At 40.3% G+C, this 15,416-nt stretch overlaps 3 protein-coding genes across 3 annotated transcripts; 1 reads left to right on the top strand and 2 right to left on the bottom strand.

The window, feature by feature from the left end:
• Positions 1-10: 10 nt before the first annotated feature.
• Positions 11-564, bottom strand: LOC113138968 (progonadoliberin-1). Its single transcript, XM_026321880.1, has 3 exons — positions 427-564; positions 172-270; positions 11-58 (listed from the first exon to the last, which is right to left on the bottom strand). Exons 1-3 carry the CDS (start codon positions 562-564, stop codon positions 11-13), a joined length of 285 nt encoding a protein of 94 aa, XP_026177665.1.
• A 400-nt stretch (positions 565-964) lies between these two features.
• On the bottom strand, positions 965-6,039 carry kctd9a (potassium channel tetramerization domain containing 9a). The gene is made up of 12 exons (XM_026322249.1): positions 5,878-6,039; positions 5,459-5,580; positions 5,337-5,380; positions 5,153-5,249; positions 4,963-5,021; positions 4,729-4,857; positions 4,528-4,595; positions 4,331-4,426; positions 4,093-4,242; positions 3,639-3,744; positions 3,211-3,344; positions 965-2,518 (listed from the first exon to the last, which is right to left on the bottom strand). Exons 1-12 carry the CDS (start codon positions 5,923-5,925, stop codon positions 2,402-2,404), a joined length of 1,170 nt encoding a protein of 389 aa, XP_026178034.1. The 5' UTR covers positions 5,926-6,039; the 3' UTR covers positions 965-2,401.
• A 454-nt stretch (positions 6,040-6,493) lies between these two features.
• ankrd39 (ankyrin repeat domain 39) lies at positions 6,494-7,904 on the top strand. The gene is made up of 4 exons (XM_026322250.1): positions 6,494-6,864; positions 7,074-7,177; positions 7,273-7,476; positions 7,564-7,904. Exons 1-4 carry the CDS (start codon positions 6,771-6,773, stop codon positions 7,708-7,710), a joined length of 549 nt encoding a protein of 182 aa, XP_026178035.1. The 5' UTR covers positions 6,494-6,770; the 3' UTR covers positions 7,711-7,904.
• Positions 7,905-15,416: the final 7,512 nt, after the last annotated feature.

Here is a 15,416-nt window from a genome sequence, read left to right on the forward strand (position 1 = left end):
CACATTAAAATCATTTTTTATATGTCCCATGCCCATTTTCCCTGTCAGTGACACTGTCCTAAAATAGAACAAGAGATTAAATTTGTGAGAATAAATGAAAGCTTTAGCAGAATCTTGGCAGTCTTGGCAAATGCATAGCTAAACACAAAATTACAAATAAGCAAAACTTACAAGAAATCCTTTCATTCTGTAAATTCTGGCAAAAGGCGATTCCTCTGCACAGCGCAACACACTGCAGGGAGTGTCCACATGTGGAAATCCCTCAACCATCTATTAAGGAAAGAAACAATGAGGATGGTGTAACTAAATCATACTTTGACCATAACTAAAGGACATTAAAAAACAATGCAATGAGCATGTGGACAAGAAACAGGATTATCAAATGCTTAGGAAAAGTGAGGAGCCATGAGTTGGATGAAAACTTACATTGCCCAGTGAGTCTACAAGGCTGTCCAGTCCCCTCTTCCCTCCTGGGCTCAGCCCGTATGACCAGTGCTGACAGCCGTGCTGTTGCACTAACGTCCCCACAAGCAACATCCACAGTGCCAAGGTTTTCACAGCCATTCTGGAGGGAAAAACACATTATGCACGTATATGCATGCCAATATTTTTTTTTAATTTCTTAATTTTCTCTTCAAGTATCTAGGGCACTACTGATTTACTTACCTTCTGTGAACAATGCTGGCAGCTTTCCTGATTTATTGCAGTCCTTAGTGAATGCGCCTGTATACTGTTTCCGAGATTTATATAAACCTGTGATGCTTTCTTTCCTTTTAGCCCAACATCTCACTACAGGAGGTCACAGAGTGGGATTAAGCAACACTTACTGGGAACATGCAGAGCTGATTAAAAGCTTAAATTTGGTGTATGATTTCTGCCCTTCCACAAAAAGAACAAGTTACATGTGACATGTTTTGGTGACAAATCAACAAAAACACAATGAATCCTTAAAGATAACAAGACATTTTCTTCTTCTTCATAGCAGTTTATTTATAACAGTCATTTAAGGAAATATATTTCCAGGGTCGAGTGCAATAACCATAGACAGGGAGACATACATCCCTCCCTGTCTCACAACACAAACCAACTTTTCCCCAAAATTGCATTCAGTGAGATGTATTAAAATAAATAACCATAGCTCTTTTATTCATTTTTCACACTTGGGGTGAAACATACAATATGATTGCCTTCATCATTCATTCTCACAGGCTGGGTACCTATTGAACGGAGTGAGTAGTATTGCATTGGAGCAGCTTTAGGCTACAACTAGAGAAATGTCACCAGGTGAAAGAGGACTATAAGTTCTTCACACATGCAAACAGACGCTGTCTAGAAAGAAGTGACATGAGATCCTTGACCAAACCACACAACAGCTCACACAAGTTGAATGGGCGTTGGAAGCACTGGATTTGATTTACATATGATTACAAGCACCAAACATTTAGGTGAAAAGATACAACATGTTACAAGTTAACATGAACTTGTGCAAAGAAGTTCAAAGCATGATTAAGTGAGATATCAATACATGGAGCATATTTCCAGACAACCCCACTCTGATAGCATGAACATGAAAATGACTTTCTGTTCTACTGAATGACATACGTAAGCATTACATCAAGCACTGTCACAGTGATTTGCATGCAAATTGTGGGTCACTCATTCACCGGTTAAAAAAAGAGGTAGATTCACAGAGCACAAAACAAGGGAAAGCTTTGTGAGAACACAATATAATATATAGGTAGGAAAGAGAAAACCTCACAGCTGTAAATCATGTATTGCATACCCAAGCTGTGTTTAAAACTAGCCTACCGCATAGTTTCACGGTGCACTATCAGCACTTTGTAGACTGTGCTATAGTATGGCTTTGGCTTACATTGTTTCTTATATAATACACTGAATCCAGCAAAATGAAGTAACATACTTAAAGGGGAATACATATCAACACGGGTATTAAGTGACCACTTCCACTTCTGCTACAGCAGCAATCAGTACACAGTATTCTGTGCACAGATAGTCTGATTTTAACTCCCATTAACATGTCAAGTAATATGACCAGAATATAACTTATATAAAGCATTAACTGAGCATAGTTGTTGGACTGCATCCAGACACATCTACATATACTAGGAACATGTCTTTTTTTGGTGATAAATGCAGCTGAACATTAAAAAAAAACTTCCTACCATACAACCATACATGAACAACCCTGGATAAATTCTAGTGCAAGAAATTTAAAGCTAAAATAATATTGGTGGAATGCCAGGGAAGTGCATACAACTACCTGTCCCACAGACAGGCAAAGAAAGACTGATAGTACGGTAGGAAAAGAGATGCTGACTAGAGGAAAAGAGCATCAAAAGGTCAGCTGTAGCCTACGCTGGACTTGCAGGCATGTACTAAGTTATCTGACACTTTGCGACATGTGCAGAGGGGTCAGCATCTCTTCAAAAATGGCTCCTTTCACATTAGACCCTCTCAGGTTGGCTTCCTGGAGATCACAGCCAGACAGGTCACAGTTCTGTGAATAAACAGCAGAGACATTAAGGCAGGACGATTAAACGGATTTGAAAAACATTCACATTTGATGGCAATTTCATTCCTGCACAAGTGCTACATGAGACTGAAATAAACAAAGATTTTTTTATTTTTCTTTCTTGTTTTTCATAAAATTGTTAAAAATGTATCAGAGCTCAGGCTGATATTTTCAGATTGCTTGTTCTGACCATCAGTCACTAAACAAAGATATTATGTTTACAATCACACACTAAACAAAAGGAAAATAGCAAATATTCACTTCTGAAATTTGATAACAGAAACTGATGACATAGACTTTGTCAGAAAGTCCTTTATTTAAACACAAGGTAAAGTCAACAAGCATAATGAACTAACATCTCCAGTTAGACACACTTTCATAGTCATGCTAAAGATAAAAAGATTGAATTCAGTACGTCCATTGTGTTAACAGCTTAAATATTTACAGGAATGTTCACTATTTTGTTAGTTTGAGAATGTGAGGCTAAGCTATCAGTGATCAAATCACTGTTGTAAAAGATCAGGATTGTACCCCACAAAGTTATAATATATTTAAAAGTATCTCTAATACAGTTTATTATGATCTGCACTATTTGATCCCTTTTACCCAGACAAAGTCGGCAGCTGAGTCAAAGTGAGCGTTTTTAGACATAATCTCTTCTGAGAGCCTTAACGTACCTCAAGATCGGTCCCTGCTAAAGTGGCTCCCCGCAGGTTACAGTTCTTCAGCTTTGCATTTTTCAAGGTGGCCACACGCAGGTTGATACCAGTCATTTGGCTTCCTTCCATGTCAACTCCTTTCAGGTTTGCACCTGATTACAAAAACATTTGGTTAAAATGTGACAACAAATGTGTGGCCATATCTTGCCTTTAATGTAGTCATGGTGATTGTTAGTGACATTCCTTCTTAGTCCTCAATTAAAAGCCACGTTGAGTGAGCCAGACAGCATGCAGGAACATCTGCATGCTTTTTTGTTCTCTCATAACAAAATACTCTATAAAATACAAACTGTAATGATGTATGAATTTCTACAACTAAATGATTTTAACTTATTAATCATTTAGAGTCTTTTTAACATTATGTCTCTAACAGTGGTGGAGATTACCTTCCAGGTTGGCCTTCAGTCCAGATGGATCTTCAAAATTGCATCCTTTGAGAGAGGCTCCCTCAGCATTTGAACAGAGCATCTTCACTCCTTGTAAGTTAGCGCCCTTCAAAAGACAATGCAAAGATGAAAAATTACACTTGCAGGAACTTACCTGACTGTGGAAATAACAGTCTGCTAGTTATCTTTTTAATAAGGTGAATGTAAGAGTAGGTTGGTGCCATTGGCAAACATGTATAAGAAGAGAATGTGCCTTCTTCCACACAATTGCGGGGGCAGCAGGTGTGAAGCTGCCAGCAATTTACTGGCCAGTAATTAAAAATACCAATTACTAAGACAATGGACAAAGGAAATGTTCACTCACCCACTGTGGAAAAAAGTCTGAGTGCATGTGTCTCCTGTAACTCTATATGCACGTGAATCATACTGTGCCAAAAAGAGTTCTCAGACTTACATCTAGGTTGGCTCCAGAAAGATCAGCCCGCTCCAGATTGGAACAGCAAAGGTTGGCATGCGTCAGATTGCAGCGGCTTAGATTAGCCATTTTGAAATTGATGTAGCGCAGATCAAGTCGGGAAAGATCGGCGCCACTGAAATTAAGTCCCTAAAAACAGTGCGAGGAATAGTGTTTAAAAATGTGCTTGATAGGGTGAAATGATGGGGTAAATAAAACCAGTTTCCTGTAGCTATACCTGACAGCGGAGCTCTGATTTGGTGGGTGTTGCCAAGAGAAAACGAACAAACTCCTTCCGGGAAATGGGGGAGTGGTCATCAGGTGGCTGCGAGTTCTGTTTTGAAAATAAGCGTGTGGCTTGTTAGTATGCAATGACATAAGTGATCACATTTGTTAATGCAATCCACAGCATTTACCCTCCACTCTTCATTTTACCTTGATTGCTACTTCCAGCTGTTCAGCAAGCTGCTCAATGCCAAAGAACCGGGCCTCCTCAAGGACACCTAGAAGACATTTAGGACAATACTTCCAATGCACCCTTACTTTCAACTTTTCAGGAAACTGCTGTGGGAGTTTCATTTAATGAGCCTCTTCGGACTGATTTACGTAGACGTGATTATTTAGGATTTGCCTTACCTCGTATATTTATGCCTTCATTTATAATGAGTTGACCATGTCTCAGGTAATTGAGAATAGGCTCAAAGTACTCAGGGCTTCGGTCGATCAGGTAAGCCCCATGCTCATCCTGCTTGTTGCCCCACACGTCTGGTGCAAACACAGAGTTTGACAAAACCCTTTAAAATTAATGGCTCGCATAAAGCGTCAGAAATGTTTTCTGAGTGGCTAGTGCACTTTGTAGCTGTAACTTACCTTTCTCTCGAAACATGTGAGCAAGCATACTATCAGGCTCTTTGCTGACCAGGGTGCTCCTAAACACAAAACAGCCACGTTCGGTGAAGAAGACAGTTAAAGTGCAAACAAACCCAAATACACACTGTATAATAATCTCTGAAGTTTGTGAGTGAACCACCAACGAACACAACATGAAAACCAGTGATACCTAGTGGTGGTAAAGAGACGTCCACCAATATTAAGGGTGAGCCAGTCGGTGTGTGCTCCATGCAGACCAGATGCGACCCTGGCTTCATTTTGAGGATCTGTGATATGAAAAAGAAGAACACAGCCTTGTTTAAACCAAGAGTCTACTTTCAATGACAGTGGGTCAGATTCATTACAGCACTCACCAATGAATGGATCTCCTTCTGACACATACAGGACATCGTCATCTCTGTTAGAAAGTTAACACAAAGAGGTGAATAGTCTACTTTGCTTCAGGAAAATGTCTATTATTATCATGGGAGCCTACCTTATAAGGGCGATATCATCTATAAGACCACCCTTTCCATTGTATAAACAGGAGGCTTTGATTCCTAACTTATTGCTTGCTACGGACAGTAAGTCGGTCAAGGTCCCGTACACTGCTACAACCTAGAAAACACCAGATTTCAACGCAGTGATTTGATGGAGATTTAAGTCAGAGACAAAATGGGCCACTCCTGTCTAATACAAGAGTCAAAGTGAGTGATGCTGGGCTAACACGTAGACATATTGCCATGAAGTCTCACTTTTACTTTGACTTCATGTGACTACACTGGCTGAAACACAGCAGCTTTACATTTCTTTAACCTTAAGCTATAATGAAACACGTCACCTAAGGTTCAGTGGAAAAAGCCAGTCATTCTGCGGCCCAAGCTCCCACACTGAGCAGCCAGAGATATTACCCACCTTGCCATTTTTAGATGTCCCGTTAACAAATAATGTAACTCTTCTCATTATTTACACTTTGGTTGTAAGTACTTTGTTATAATTTCAACAAAAACGTAGCTACTTGTTTGCCAATTGAAGCTGGCTAGCTAGCTGCATCAGACAACAACACGAGACAAAAGATGCTTTCACACGCTGTGGGAAAAATGCCTTCAAGAGACAGAGAGACAACTGTAAATACTGATCAGAGGCGGGTGTAGGCTATGAATGTCTAACTCTCATCTTGGGAGTATTGTATATGTTTAACATTACATTCATTATGAGTTAAATACATACATTTCGTGTATGTCAAAGCGGGAATTAAACGTTGTGGAAATTTGGGGTATATTATTATATCACTACTAATGAAAGTGATGCGCACGTTTTTGATACTATACAAGTACGTTGTATGATCAGTTGTATCAACGCATTATCGCACCTTTCATCATCTTTATGTCGCCACAGTCCAAATTATATCCCGCCGCTTGTTTTCCTAAACAAAGCTGGGAAAAACCCGACCGATTCAGAGGGTACGTGAAGGGTGCCTTCTGACCGCAGCTCTGCAATTGGTCGAAGTGTTTGCACGTGGGCCCGCTGGGCTCGTGTTGGGGGTCCGGTGAACGGTAAACTAGCCTGTGTGTTTTCGGTAAACATAACAAAGCACTATAATTAGCGGCTTTTGGTTTTGTCAGTCGCATAAACATCCTCTGACGTCTTAACGCGAGTTTGGACAGATGTGCGGTGCGACGCTGGTCCTCCTGGTGGTGGTAATGCACCACACCGCTGCCGAGCTTTGGAGGTAGAAGAAGAAACGGGGAGCTGTGGAACAACATGTAGTTGTGTTGTTGTACTGTGCCGAAACACAACCAAGCACAATGTCGTCTGACAGAAAACACTGCTCGTGTTGTGTCCACCCAGTCTCATCTTCCGGTGTTTACCAGACGCTCAATGAAATGGACTTTGAACGAGGTTTGTGTTCATGAGCCAACCTGAGGTGGCTTGGTTCTACCATGCTACTGATAGAGCTGTAATAGAAAATACCAGTGACTTTATTTTACTGCAGTAAAGGGGACCTGTTACATATTTTACCTTTCTGTAAACGAGCATTGTTCTCATGTCTAACTTGAGTGATCTGTCATAGAAGAGTAGTGTTGACATGAGTGTTGTCTTCTGTGCAGGTATCTGGTCTGCTGCAATGGATGGGGACTTGCAGAGGGTTAAGTCTTTGGTCCAGAAAGGCACAGACCCTAACCTGAGAGACTCATCTGGGTACACAGCTCTGGTGAGGCTGCTGGAAAGCTGTTTGTACATAAGTGCTTTATTGTCCGGTGTTTCTCAGATGAAACTCTTGACTTGTTTTTGTGTCTTTTGTCTCAGCACTATGCAAGTCGTAGTGGTCAGCTGACTGTATGCAGGTTTCTTCTTGACAATGGGGCTTGTGCATCTGCCCAAACACCAGGAGGTGCCACACCACTGCATCGCTCGGCTTACTGCGGCCATCTGGATGTGGTTAGACTCTTTCTGCACCACAGGGCTGATCCAATGCTCTGTGATGACGATGGTGCATCCCCTTTACATAAGGTATAAAAGTACCAGCAAAAACACGATCAAACAATTCCACGGACACAGTTTGATAATCACTTTACTCTATGTTAAATGCATGAGCAGGCTGCGGAGATGGGTCACAAAGAGGTGTGCCAGCTGCTTGTTGAGCTGTGTCCAGCACTCTGCAGCCAGGTGAACAAGAGGTTGCAGCTACCTTACCAGCTGGCGCAGCAGGGACCCCTGCAGGAGCTCTTAAAACCATCTCGGTGACAACGGACTCACTGATTCTGGGGCATGCTAGTTTCTAATTTTGGACATTTGATATAAGCTCAGACCATACTAGGTGAGGTACAGCTTAGGTCAGGATCATGTTGATGAATTTGCTACATTTGTTAGCTTTTTTTCACCTAAATATCAACAAAGACCTACTGAATAAAAACAGGCTGAACGCAACTTTACATTTTCTAGTTTAAAACCATCAACATTCATCTGTTTTTCATTTCTAGTTTCCTGCTTGTGTGATAAATTGAACTCCTAAGCTACAGAAACCTGTAAAACCTGCAAATAACCTGTAAGTGTTTGGTGTCTGTTACTGCTGCACTAAGTGGGATTTTGCTAACATCAATTTGTTCTTCTAGTCTAGAAGTTCAATACAGGTGCAGGGCATGTATGCATGTTACTTGCTTTCAGTACATCTTTTTATGAGTACTTATGTTAACTGCTTAAAATGGCTGCACCTAAATATAGCACATATAATTTGAGAAAGCAGCACATACAGAAATAATCCCATGATGACTATCATTTTGTCCCTGTTGACTTGTTTGTTAAACTTTGTCAAATTTATATGAAGTAATGTGTCTGGCCTATTAAAATATCTGCCAGCAGGGGGCGTTGTTGTCGTACAAAAAAACAAGCATTTTTCCTAGTGCACCATTTGAATTAGCTGGCAGCTTACACACAGTGACCTCATTCGATTCTCCCAGCACACTGTTGAAAACTAAATGAAGTAACATTAGAAAAACAGAAAGGCATCAGTGGAGCTGTTACATCTGACAGGAAAGCGACATGGGTGGACAACCTGTGTTCAGCCAGGTTCTCTTTATACCACAGTGCTGGCATATCACCCGTGTGTTATTAAAGTTATCAATTACAGTCAATTTTTAAAATGTTTTCCTGAACTGCAGGAAATTCCATATTACTCTGACTTGACGGTAAATCTGACATCGTTACACATATTTTGTTAGTAACATGTCTCCACTGCTTATTCTGTAAAAGTATTACATCTCTGTTTATGTTAGCAAATGCTTACTGCATCTGCTGTAAACGTTTACACGGCGAACAGATGTTGATAGTTGATAGTCTGTGTTTTTGGTGAAGTAATGACCTCAAACCACATAATTGCCCAACCAAGTTGGTATTATGGCTCCTAATTTGTTTACCTGTGGTTTCTGATAACTTTTTGTCCCCCCTCGTGACCTGCGACGGCAGATTAAGAAAACTAAACAACTACTTCTATGTTCAGTTATTATTAACTTTGTCTTGGCAGTCTCACTGAGATGACTCCGTCCTTTCTTGAGTTAACAAAGGCAGGACACATTACTGAGTGTTTTTTATTCAGTATTCATATGCAAAGGAAACGAAAGATGGAAGCCTGGGGCTGCATAAAGGATGCTGATATTTCCATCTACTGATGGAAATACTTTCAACTATTGTCTGACATACTTACTTATTCAAAGCATGTTCAATAAGTAACACATGTACATACAAGAGGCAAAGCCTTCCACAGACGTGCAGAGCAGTACTTCAGAAATCCTAACCCGTGATGGGAAGCTCTCGCTGCAGTCTGAGGAACTTTCATTGGATCCACCAGTGGGTGGTGTTTTCAAACTACCTTCAAACCACATCCAGTGCTGTGACTGGAGGGGTGCCAGGCCACATCTGGAGCTCATTGCAGCTGACGCCAAACAGCACAAGGAGATGGGGTGTCGGGGGGTAGGTGGGGTGGGATGGGAGTATTTTAGCTCAGAAAACTAAGCCAAGAGAGCTGTTTACGCTCAGTGACAAGTTCTTCCTTCCACACAGCTGAGAAGTTGTTTCCAGGATCACCCGACTTGAATGCCACATGTCAGGAATGAGATTTTACTCAGCCTTTTGTTCGCTAGTCACTAAGGACATTGGATATTGGATAGAAGATATCCATGCTTTTTTATTGAATGGCACAACAAGCACATTATGTTATTTGAATTAAACCAGTAATTTTAACTGGCACACAGGCTATCACCCCCGCCCACTGCACCCACTGATTGTTCCTTTGCCAGGTTCTATGTAGCATAATCAGAGTGGATGTCTTCGATTTGCTAGCAGTGAGCGAGGTAATGAAAACCCTCTGTGTCTCGACGAAGCCAGAGGAATGTTAATGTTATAGGGCCTCATTCGTTTTTTTTTATAATATTTCATGAGCTGGTTTGAATTTGAGGCTGCTTTGCCCCTTTATGTGGAAACAATCAGAAACTGGTCTGTGTTGGGTTTAAATCAGGAGCCTTGTCGCAAAAAACACATTTTCACAGTGTCTAAACTTTCTTCTAAGCAAATGTGTCCCTTAATGTCTGTAGTTGTGTCAGTGCACATGCTGCTACAAGTGAAGGATAAGGTGTGATTTTTATGTCTAGGTTTTTAGAGCTGAGGACTCTGCAAGATGAGGGATTTGGATTACAGCTCTGTTTAGTAAGATTTATTTGGAAGGCAGTGAAACTTCCTGGCCCTGGAACCCACTTCCACCGTAATGAGTCCAAGTTAAACCAGGGCTGGATGTTATTTTCCTCAGAAATAGATGGTGGTCTGTGTGCCATGCTTGTATGGAGCATTAGAAATTTTGTTTTGAACAGCACTTTAGCTGTGGAAGGTGAGCACAGGCTATATTTAACCAGCTCTAAGGTTATGTTTTAGGGTGTAAAATTGGTTGTTTTTTGTGTGTGTGTGGCTAAAAACTTTTTAATTCAAGGCTAAACAAAATTATAAATCACACTTTTCCATTGTACCATATTTCAAGTTTCTCTATTGTGGTGATATCTGGGTGCTTGTTTCCAAAGATAAAAGCGTAATCTGTTCTTTATCTTTTCCTGTGTCCACCTGTACAGTGCCATTATCTGGCCTCGCAGCTGCCCTGGCAGAGTCGGACCTGTCTGAGATGTCCCAGAGTAATCAGGTAAATAGCTGGCAGATGGGCACACAACAGATGTAGGGTACCAGATTCTGGTATGGAGGACCAACCCTACATTATCTTATCTGCATCAGGAAGGTACAGTAGCGTGGCTGTTGGGTGAGGCGAAGTGTATGATCAAATCTACAGGAGCTGCTCTTAAAAGATGCATAATCCAATTTAGGTCCAGTCCCACTTCAAAGCAGCATGTTGTCTGCTGGTTGAAGTGATATTGCAGATCTGAAGCTCCCACTTTTCCAGGTCAGCGGGTGATGAGAGCCATGAGTCCAGAGGGCAGCAGCTCTGCTCTTCCAGACCAATCAGTGTTGTGCCTGTGAGAAATGCCAGGCTTATCAGGTGATCCAAACAAACACAAATACCACACCATGTGATGCATGTTTTATGTAGGTGCAATGGCCATACTTCTTTTCAACCTCATTACCGACAGTTAAGCCATTATAATATTGGAAATGGAATACATGTCGGTGGAATTTGAGTTCCCACAGCCACACTTGGACACAACAAACACATCTGGATAATGTCCCTATTGGCAATCATGATTATGAAAACGTTTCCCCAGGAAATTGTGCTCAGTGAGTATGCAGTTCATTTTTTGTGTTACTGTGAGTAAATCTGAGGGTGGAAGTTTATTTTCCCATGTGTTTTATCTTACACTATGGTGGAGGGTTAAGATTTTTTTTTATTGATTATGGAGATTTAATCTTCTCAAAAGCATGGCCAGGCAAACAACCCATAAGCTTTACCATATGAGTCAGAGGACAATTAATGAAGTTTTTGGGATCATATATCTAGGTCCCATCATCCCAGACTGTTGTTGCAAATCATCTTATTATGTATCACCTCCCTAATCTGCACAAGAGCTCTGCAGATCTACTACATATAATCCTGGTTCAGTGCAGTTGGGTTTGTCCAGCATACATGTGCACAGGTTTATTTGTTGTTCACCCTGTGGAGTTTCCATGTGTGCACCTTTGTATCTATGGCACAGAGTTCATATTACAGTTAATGTACATGCAAGTATTTAGACAATATATTCGACAGGCCCATATTTATTTCTTTTCCTTTTTTGTCACCACAGAATGAGAAGAAATCAAAAATATTGTAGTTTAAATGCCAAACTTTTACTTATTTTTACAGAGTGATTTTGCTATTTTTACTTAACCAAATTATCTGAATCATTTAATAGACTATATAAAAAAATAAATGATCAGGAAAACTAAAATTCAATTCTCAAAAACGTTTAAAGACAAGAAAAAGAGGAATTACACCCAGAATCTTTGATATATCAGTCTTATTCATGTGTTTTCAGTAATTCAAACCAAAGCTCTCATTTTATAGACATCAGATCAGAGAAGTCTGATTTCTCACTCAGTAATCAAGGAGAACATGGCTGGAGCACAGTAACAAAATAACTGTATTTGCAACCAAAACAATGTTGCACAGCTGGCACCTCAGTCGTCAAAAACTCCTTTACAATACTTTACTGCTGCGGCACGTGTAATTGAACAAGATGGTTACGCTGATGAACTAAGATTCACAGAGGCATGACGTCCCTATGTCAGCAGGTGCCTGGCACACACTAGCCCATTCATATGCGCATTCCTGTCTCTCCACTCGCAACCCAGCAGGTTCCTCCCAGGCCACTCAGGACAAGGGCTGACGCACACAATGGGTCTTCAATCTACCTCAGACAACAGCCAGGATAAAGGCCCGGAAAGCCACAACAGCGTTATGTCAGCAGGCTGGGGGTGGTGAGCGGAGCTTGGGGGGCCCTGTGTAGAACGGGGGCATTGATGATAGATGGATGAAGGGTGGGCTCAGCCAATGTAGTGGAAGCCATGTCTGAAGTTTTTGTGTGTAAAGGAGGATATTTGTACTTGCCCAGTAACAATGGAATGCAAACACGAAATGCGAGGACAATAAAACACCACTGTGGGGCGATGAAGAAGCTGCTAGGGAAATCATCATGCAAAGCATCCCTGGAGCAGATATTGTTCACTCTGAGGATTGCATGACTGTGTTTGTTCTCATGCTAATATGTGGCTTAGCCTGCCTTCAGTTTGCTTTTGCATAAGGTATTCCTGGCTTTAACAGTGTCCGGCACATTTCCTTATGCTGAAAGGACATGAGGAGTGATCAGAAATGCCCCACCTCATCTTAAAACAGATTGTGTTTAGACTGAGCTTTTGTCAGCCACATCTAAGCAAAGGTTCAACTGACTTTATAGTCTACATAGTCCTGGCCCTATCTCAGAAAATGTATGATGACTAATTTACATTATTTGGTCCTTTGTAGACAACCCATGAATATATTTAGCATTTCCAGGCAGGTGAAAAATAACTGCACTGTATAATTATTAATAAAAATCATAAACCTTCATTTTATAATCTTTTAGTTAAGTCCTTTTAGTGATCTCTCTAAATCCTGAGCTGTCAATACGCATCACAAGGAAGTGTTAATGATCAATGATTGAAGGTCTTTCAATTAACCCCAGATTATACAAACTTTCATTATCTTATGGGTGTCAAAGAGCTAATACAGAAATATAGACAGCAAGCCTACCCTGTGCTGCTATAGCAAATTTTACCACCCTGCATTGTCTGGTCCAGCTGGGTTGGCGATTTCTAGAGTTTGATGTATCACTCACCTCCTTTAATCAGAGGAAAACAATAAGCAACCATGTGAATATACAGTCAGCATATGTAATGACTTTTTCCCAGGCTTTCATGTGATGTGTACAATTTGTTATATAATTAACAGCTTGATGCATCTCACTGCATAACTCACTGTATTTTCTACAAGCCATCTCTCTCTCTCTCTCTCTCTCTCTCTCTATATATATATATATATGTGTGTGTGTGTGTGTGTGTGTGTGTGTCTGGCCTCTGTGTATGATCAGTTGTGAGTTTATTTTTGTTTGTTTATATTACTTAGTGATTTTTTAATCTCCTATAAAGTCCCACAGATAGTGTTTATGAACGTCTCTAACATTTCAAAAAGTTGACATTACATGGAGATGACTGACTAACACATGCTTGAACACAAATCTGTTTCTTTGTCATCCCATTCTTTAATCCAACTACCAAGCCGTCCTTCATGTGTCTCTGCAGCCTCGGTCGTCTAGAGAACTCTTTATCAGTGGCATAATATAAAAAATATCTCATTTCGAACTGCTGTTGCATCAAAGATCTTCTCAGTCGTGTTTTGATGCTCTGGAATTGTAAGATGTGGCTGACTGCAGCATATGCACATCTTACTCTCACTGTTATTTACTCTAATAAACATGCTTGGTTTTTCTCTGGTATGCATGCGGTTGTCTGATTCACACTCCAGATGCCTCATTGTTAGCCACTTTTGAAGTTCATTTGGGCTCAAACTGCATTTGACAAAAAAATATTCTGTTTATAAATGTTAAAAGCAAAATGTACCACAATCTTAAATCATAACATCAAAGGAGTTTTTGAATTAAGCATATTGGGAAATATGCCCTTGGCAATGTGGCAGCAGGTGAGACACATCTCAGAAGCCACAGTGCAGCATCAAGTGTAAATATCTATGGACAACCTCAAGGAAGTCACTGCACCCAGATACAAACTATTCCAGCAGCCAACATAATAGTCCCTGTAACAACACACAAACTATTTCCACTTTGTGCTGAGCAGGAGGTAGAATTATACATATAAAACTTCTCATTCAACCATTTAGTCAACCCATTTATTACTTTCTAGTGATTTTTTAATCTCCCATAAAGTCCCGCAGATAGAGTTTTCATGAATGTCTCTAACATCTCAAAAAGTTGACATTACATTGAAGATGACTGACTAACACATGCTTGAACACAAATCTGTTTCTTTGTCATCCCATTCTTTAATCCAACTATCAAGCTGGCTTTCATGTGTCTCTGCAGCTTCGGTCGTCAATCATTTGTCAACTGTGACATGAAATCAAAGGCCATATGAGCTCTTCAGAGTTAACTATGTGTTTGATCAGGCAGAGGAAATTTGGGTTCGTGCTGAGCTGGCAGATACATTTGAAATTCTGATGCCCTTTGAAATGTTGCCAAAGCATATGATCTTTACACCAGCACAATAAAGCTATTTTATACTTGCTTTACAGGATGTTGTGCTTATTTTCTGTAAGAAATGATCTAAGAATCCTTCCAATTAAACTGATTTCAGCAAAATTAGACCCTGTTCGATCAGCCGTAAATGCCTCTTTACACATCTCTTTAAACTCATAAATCACTGCCTTCTCACTTTTACCACTGATTTCTGCTTTTGAATGTACATTATACTTTTTAAACTTTAGCTTTTAACTTTTATTAATAGATTCAATTCTTTAAAAATGCACCACACGTTATTTTTATCTTATGTGTATGTAGAAGTATTATCAGTGATCCTGAATTAAAAATGTCTTTTGTTGTGTTTCAGTTGTGGTCAGTTCTGAGTTTGTAGTGTGTGTATGTAGTTTTAACCATACTGGGAGCTGCAGTTAAAGCTGTAGGCTGATTATTTATAAATCAAGGTATTTGTGTGTGTTGTGTTGTACTAAAATCCCACAATGCAAAGATCGTGGTGTGGAGATCTAAGGGAGGCGGAGGCAGGTTTCTACCAGAAGACACGGACCGGAGTCAAACTGGGAAATAACAGGCGCCAGAAACCTCCCTGTTTGACTTTCAGAATAAAAGGCGCAAAACCTGTTAAATCAGGTTTCATGTGGAACAATAAAAACGAAACAATGTAACTGCAGGGAATAT

This window comes from Mastacembelus armatus, chromosome 9 (assembly GCF_900324485.2).
Source record: "Mastacembelus armatus chromosome 9, fMasArm1.2, whole genome shotgun sequence".
Taxonomy (NCBI): Eukaryota; Metazoa; Chordata; class Actinopteri; order Synbranchiformes; family Mastacembelidae; genus Mastacembelus; species Mastacembelus armatus.

What these genes read in the sequence shown, in the direction of transcription:
- LOC113138968 (XM_026321880.1), bottom strand. Translation starts at nt 564, where the DNA reads ATGGCTGTGAAAACCTTGGCACTGTGGATGTTGCTTGTGGGGACGTTA. An exon ending in TTGTAGACTCACTGGGCAAT is followed by an intron (nt 271 to 426) that starts GTAAGTTTTCAT and finishes TTTCCTTAATAG; the next exon opens with ATGGTTGAGGGATTTCCACA. An exon ending in ACAGAATGAAAGGATTTCTT is followed by an intron (nt 59 to 171) that starts GTAAGTTTTGCT and finishes GTTCTATTTTAG; the next exon opens with GACAGTGTCACTGACAGGGA.
- kctd9a (XM_026322249.1), bottom strand. Translation starts at nt 5,925, where the DNA reads ATGAGAAGAGTTACATTATTTGTTAACGGGACATCTAAAAATGGCAAG. An exon ending in TGAAGGCATAAATATACGAG is followed by an intron (nt 4,596 to 4,728) that starts GTAAGGCAAATC and finishes AATGTCTTCTAG; the next exon opens with GTGTCCTTGAGGAGGCCCGG. An exon ending in AATCAGAGCTCCGCTGTCAG is followed by an intron (nt 4,243 to 4,330) that starts GTATAGCTACAG and finishes CACTGTTTTTAG; the next exon opens with GGACTTAATTTCAGTGGCGC.
- ankrd39 (XM_026322250.1), top strand. Translation starts at nt 6,771, where the DNA reads ATGTCGTCTGACAGAAAACACTGCTCGTGTTGTGTCCACCCAGTCTCA. An exon ending in TGAAATGGACTTTGAACGAG is followed by an intron (nt 6,865 to 7,073) that starts GTTTGTGTTCAT and finishes TCTTCTGTGCAG; the next exon opens with GTATCTGGTCTGCTGCAATG. An exon ending in GTGCATCCCCTTTACATAAG is followed by an intron (nt 7,477 to 7,563) that starts GTATAAAAGTAC and finishes ATGCATGAGCAG; the next exon opens with GCTGCGGAGATGGGTCACAA.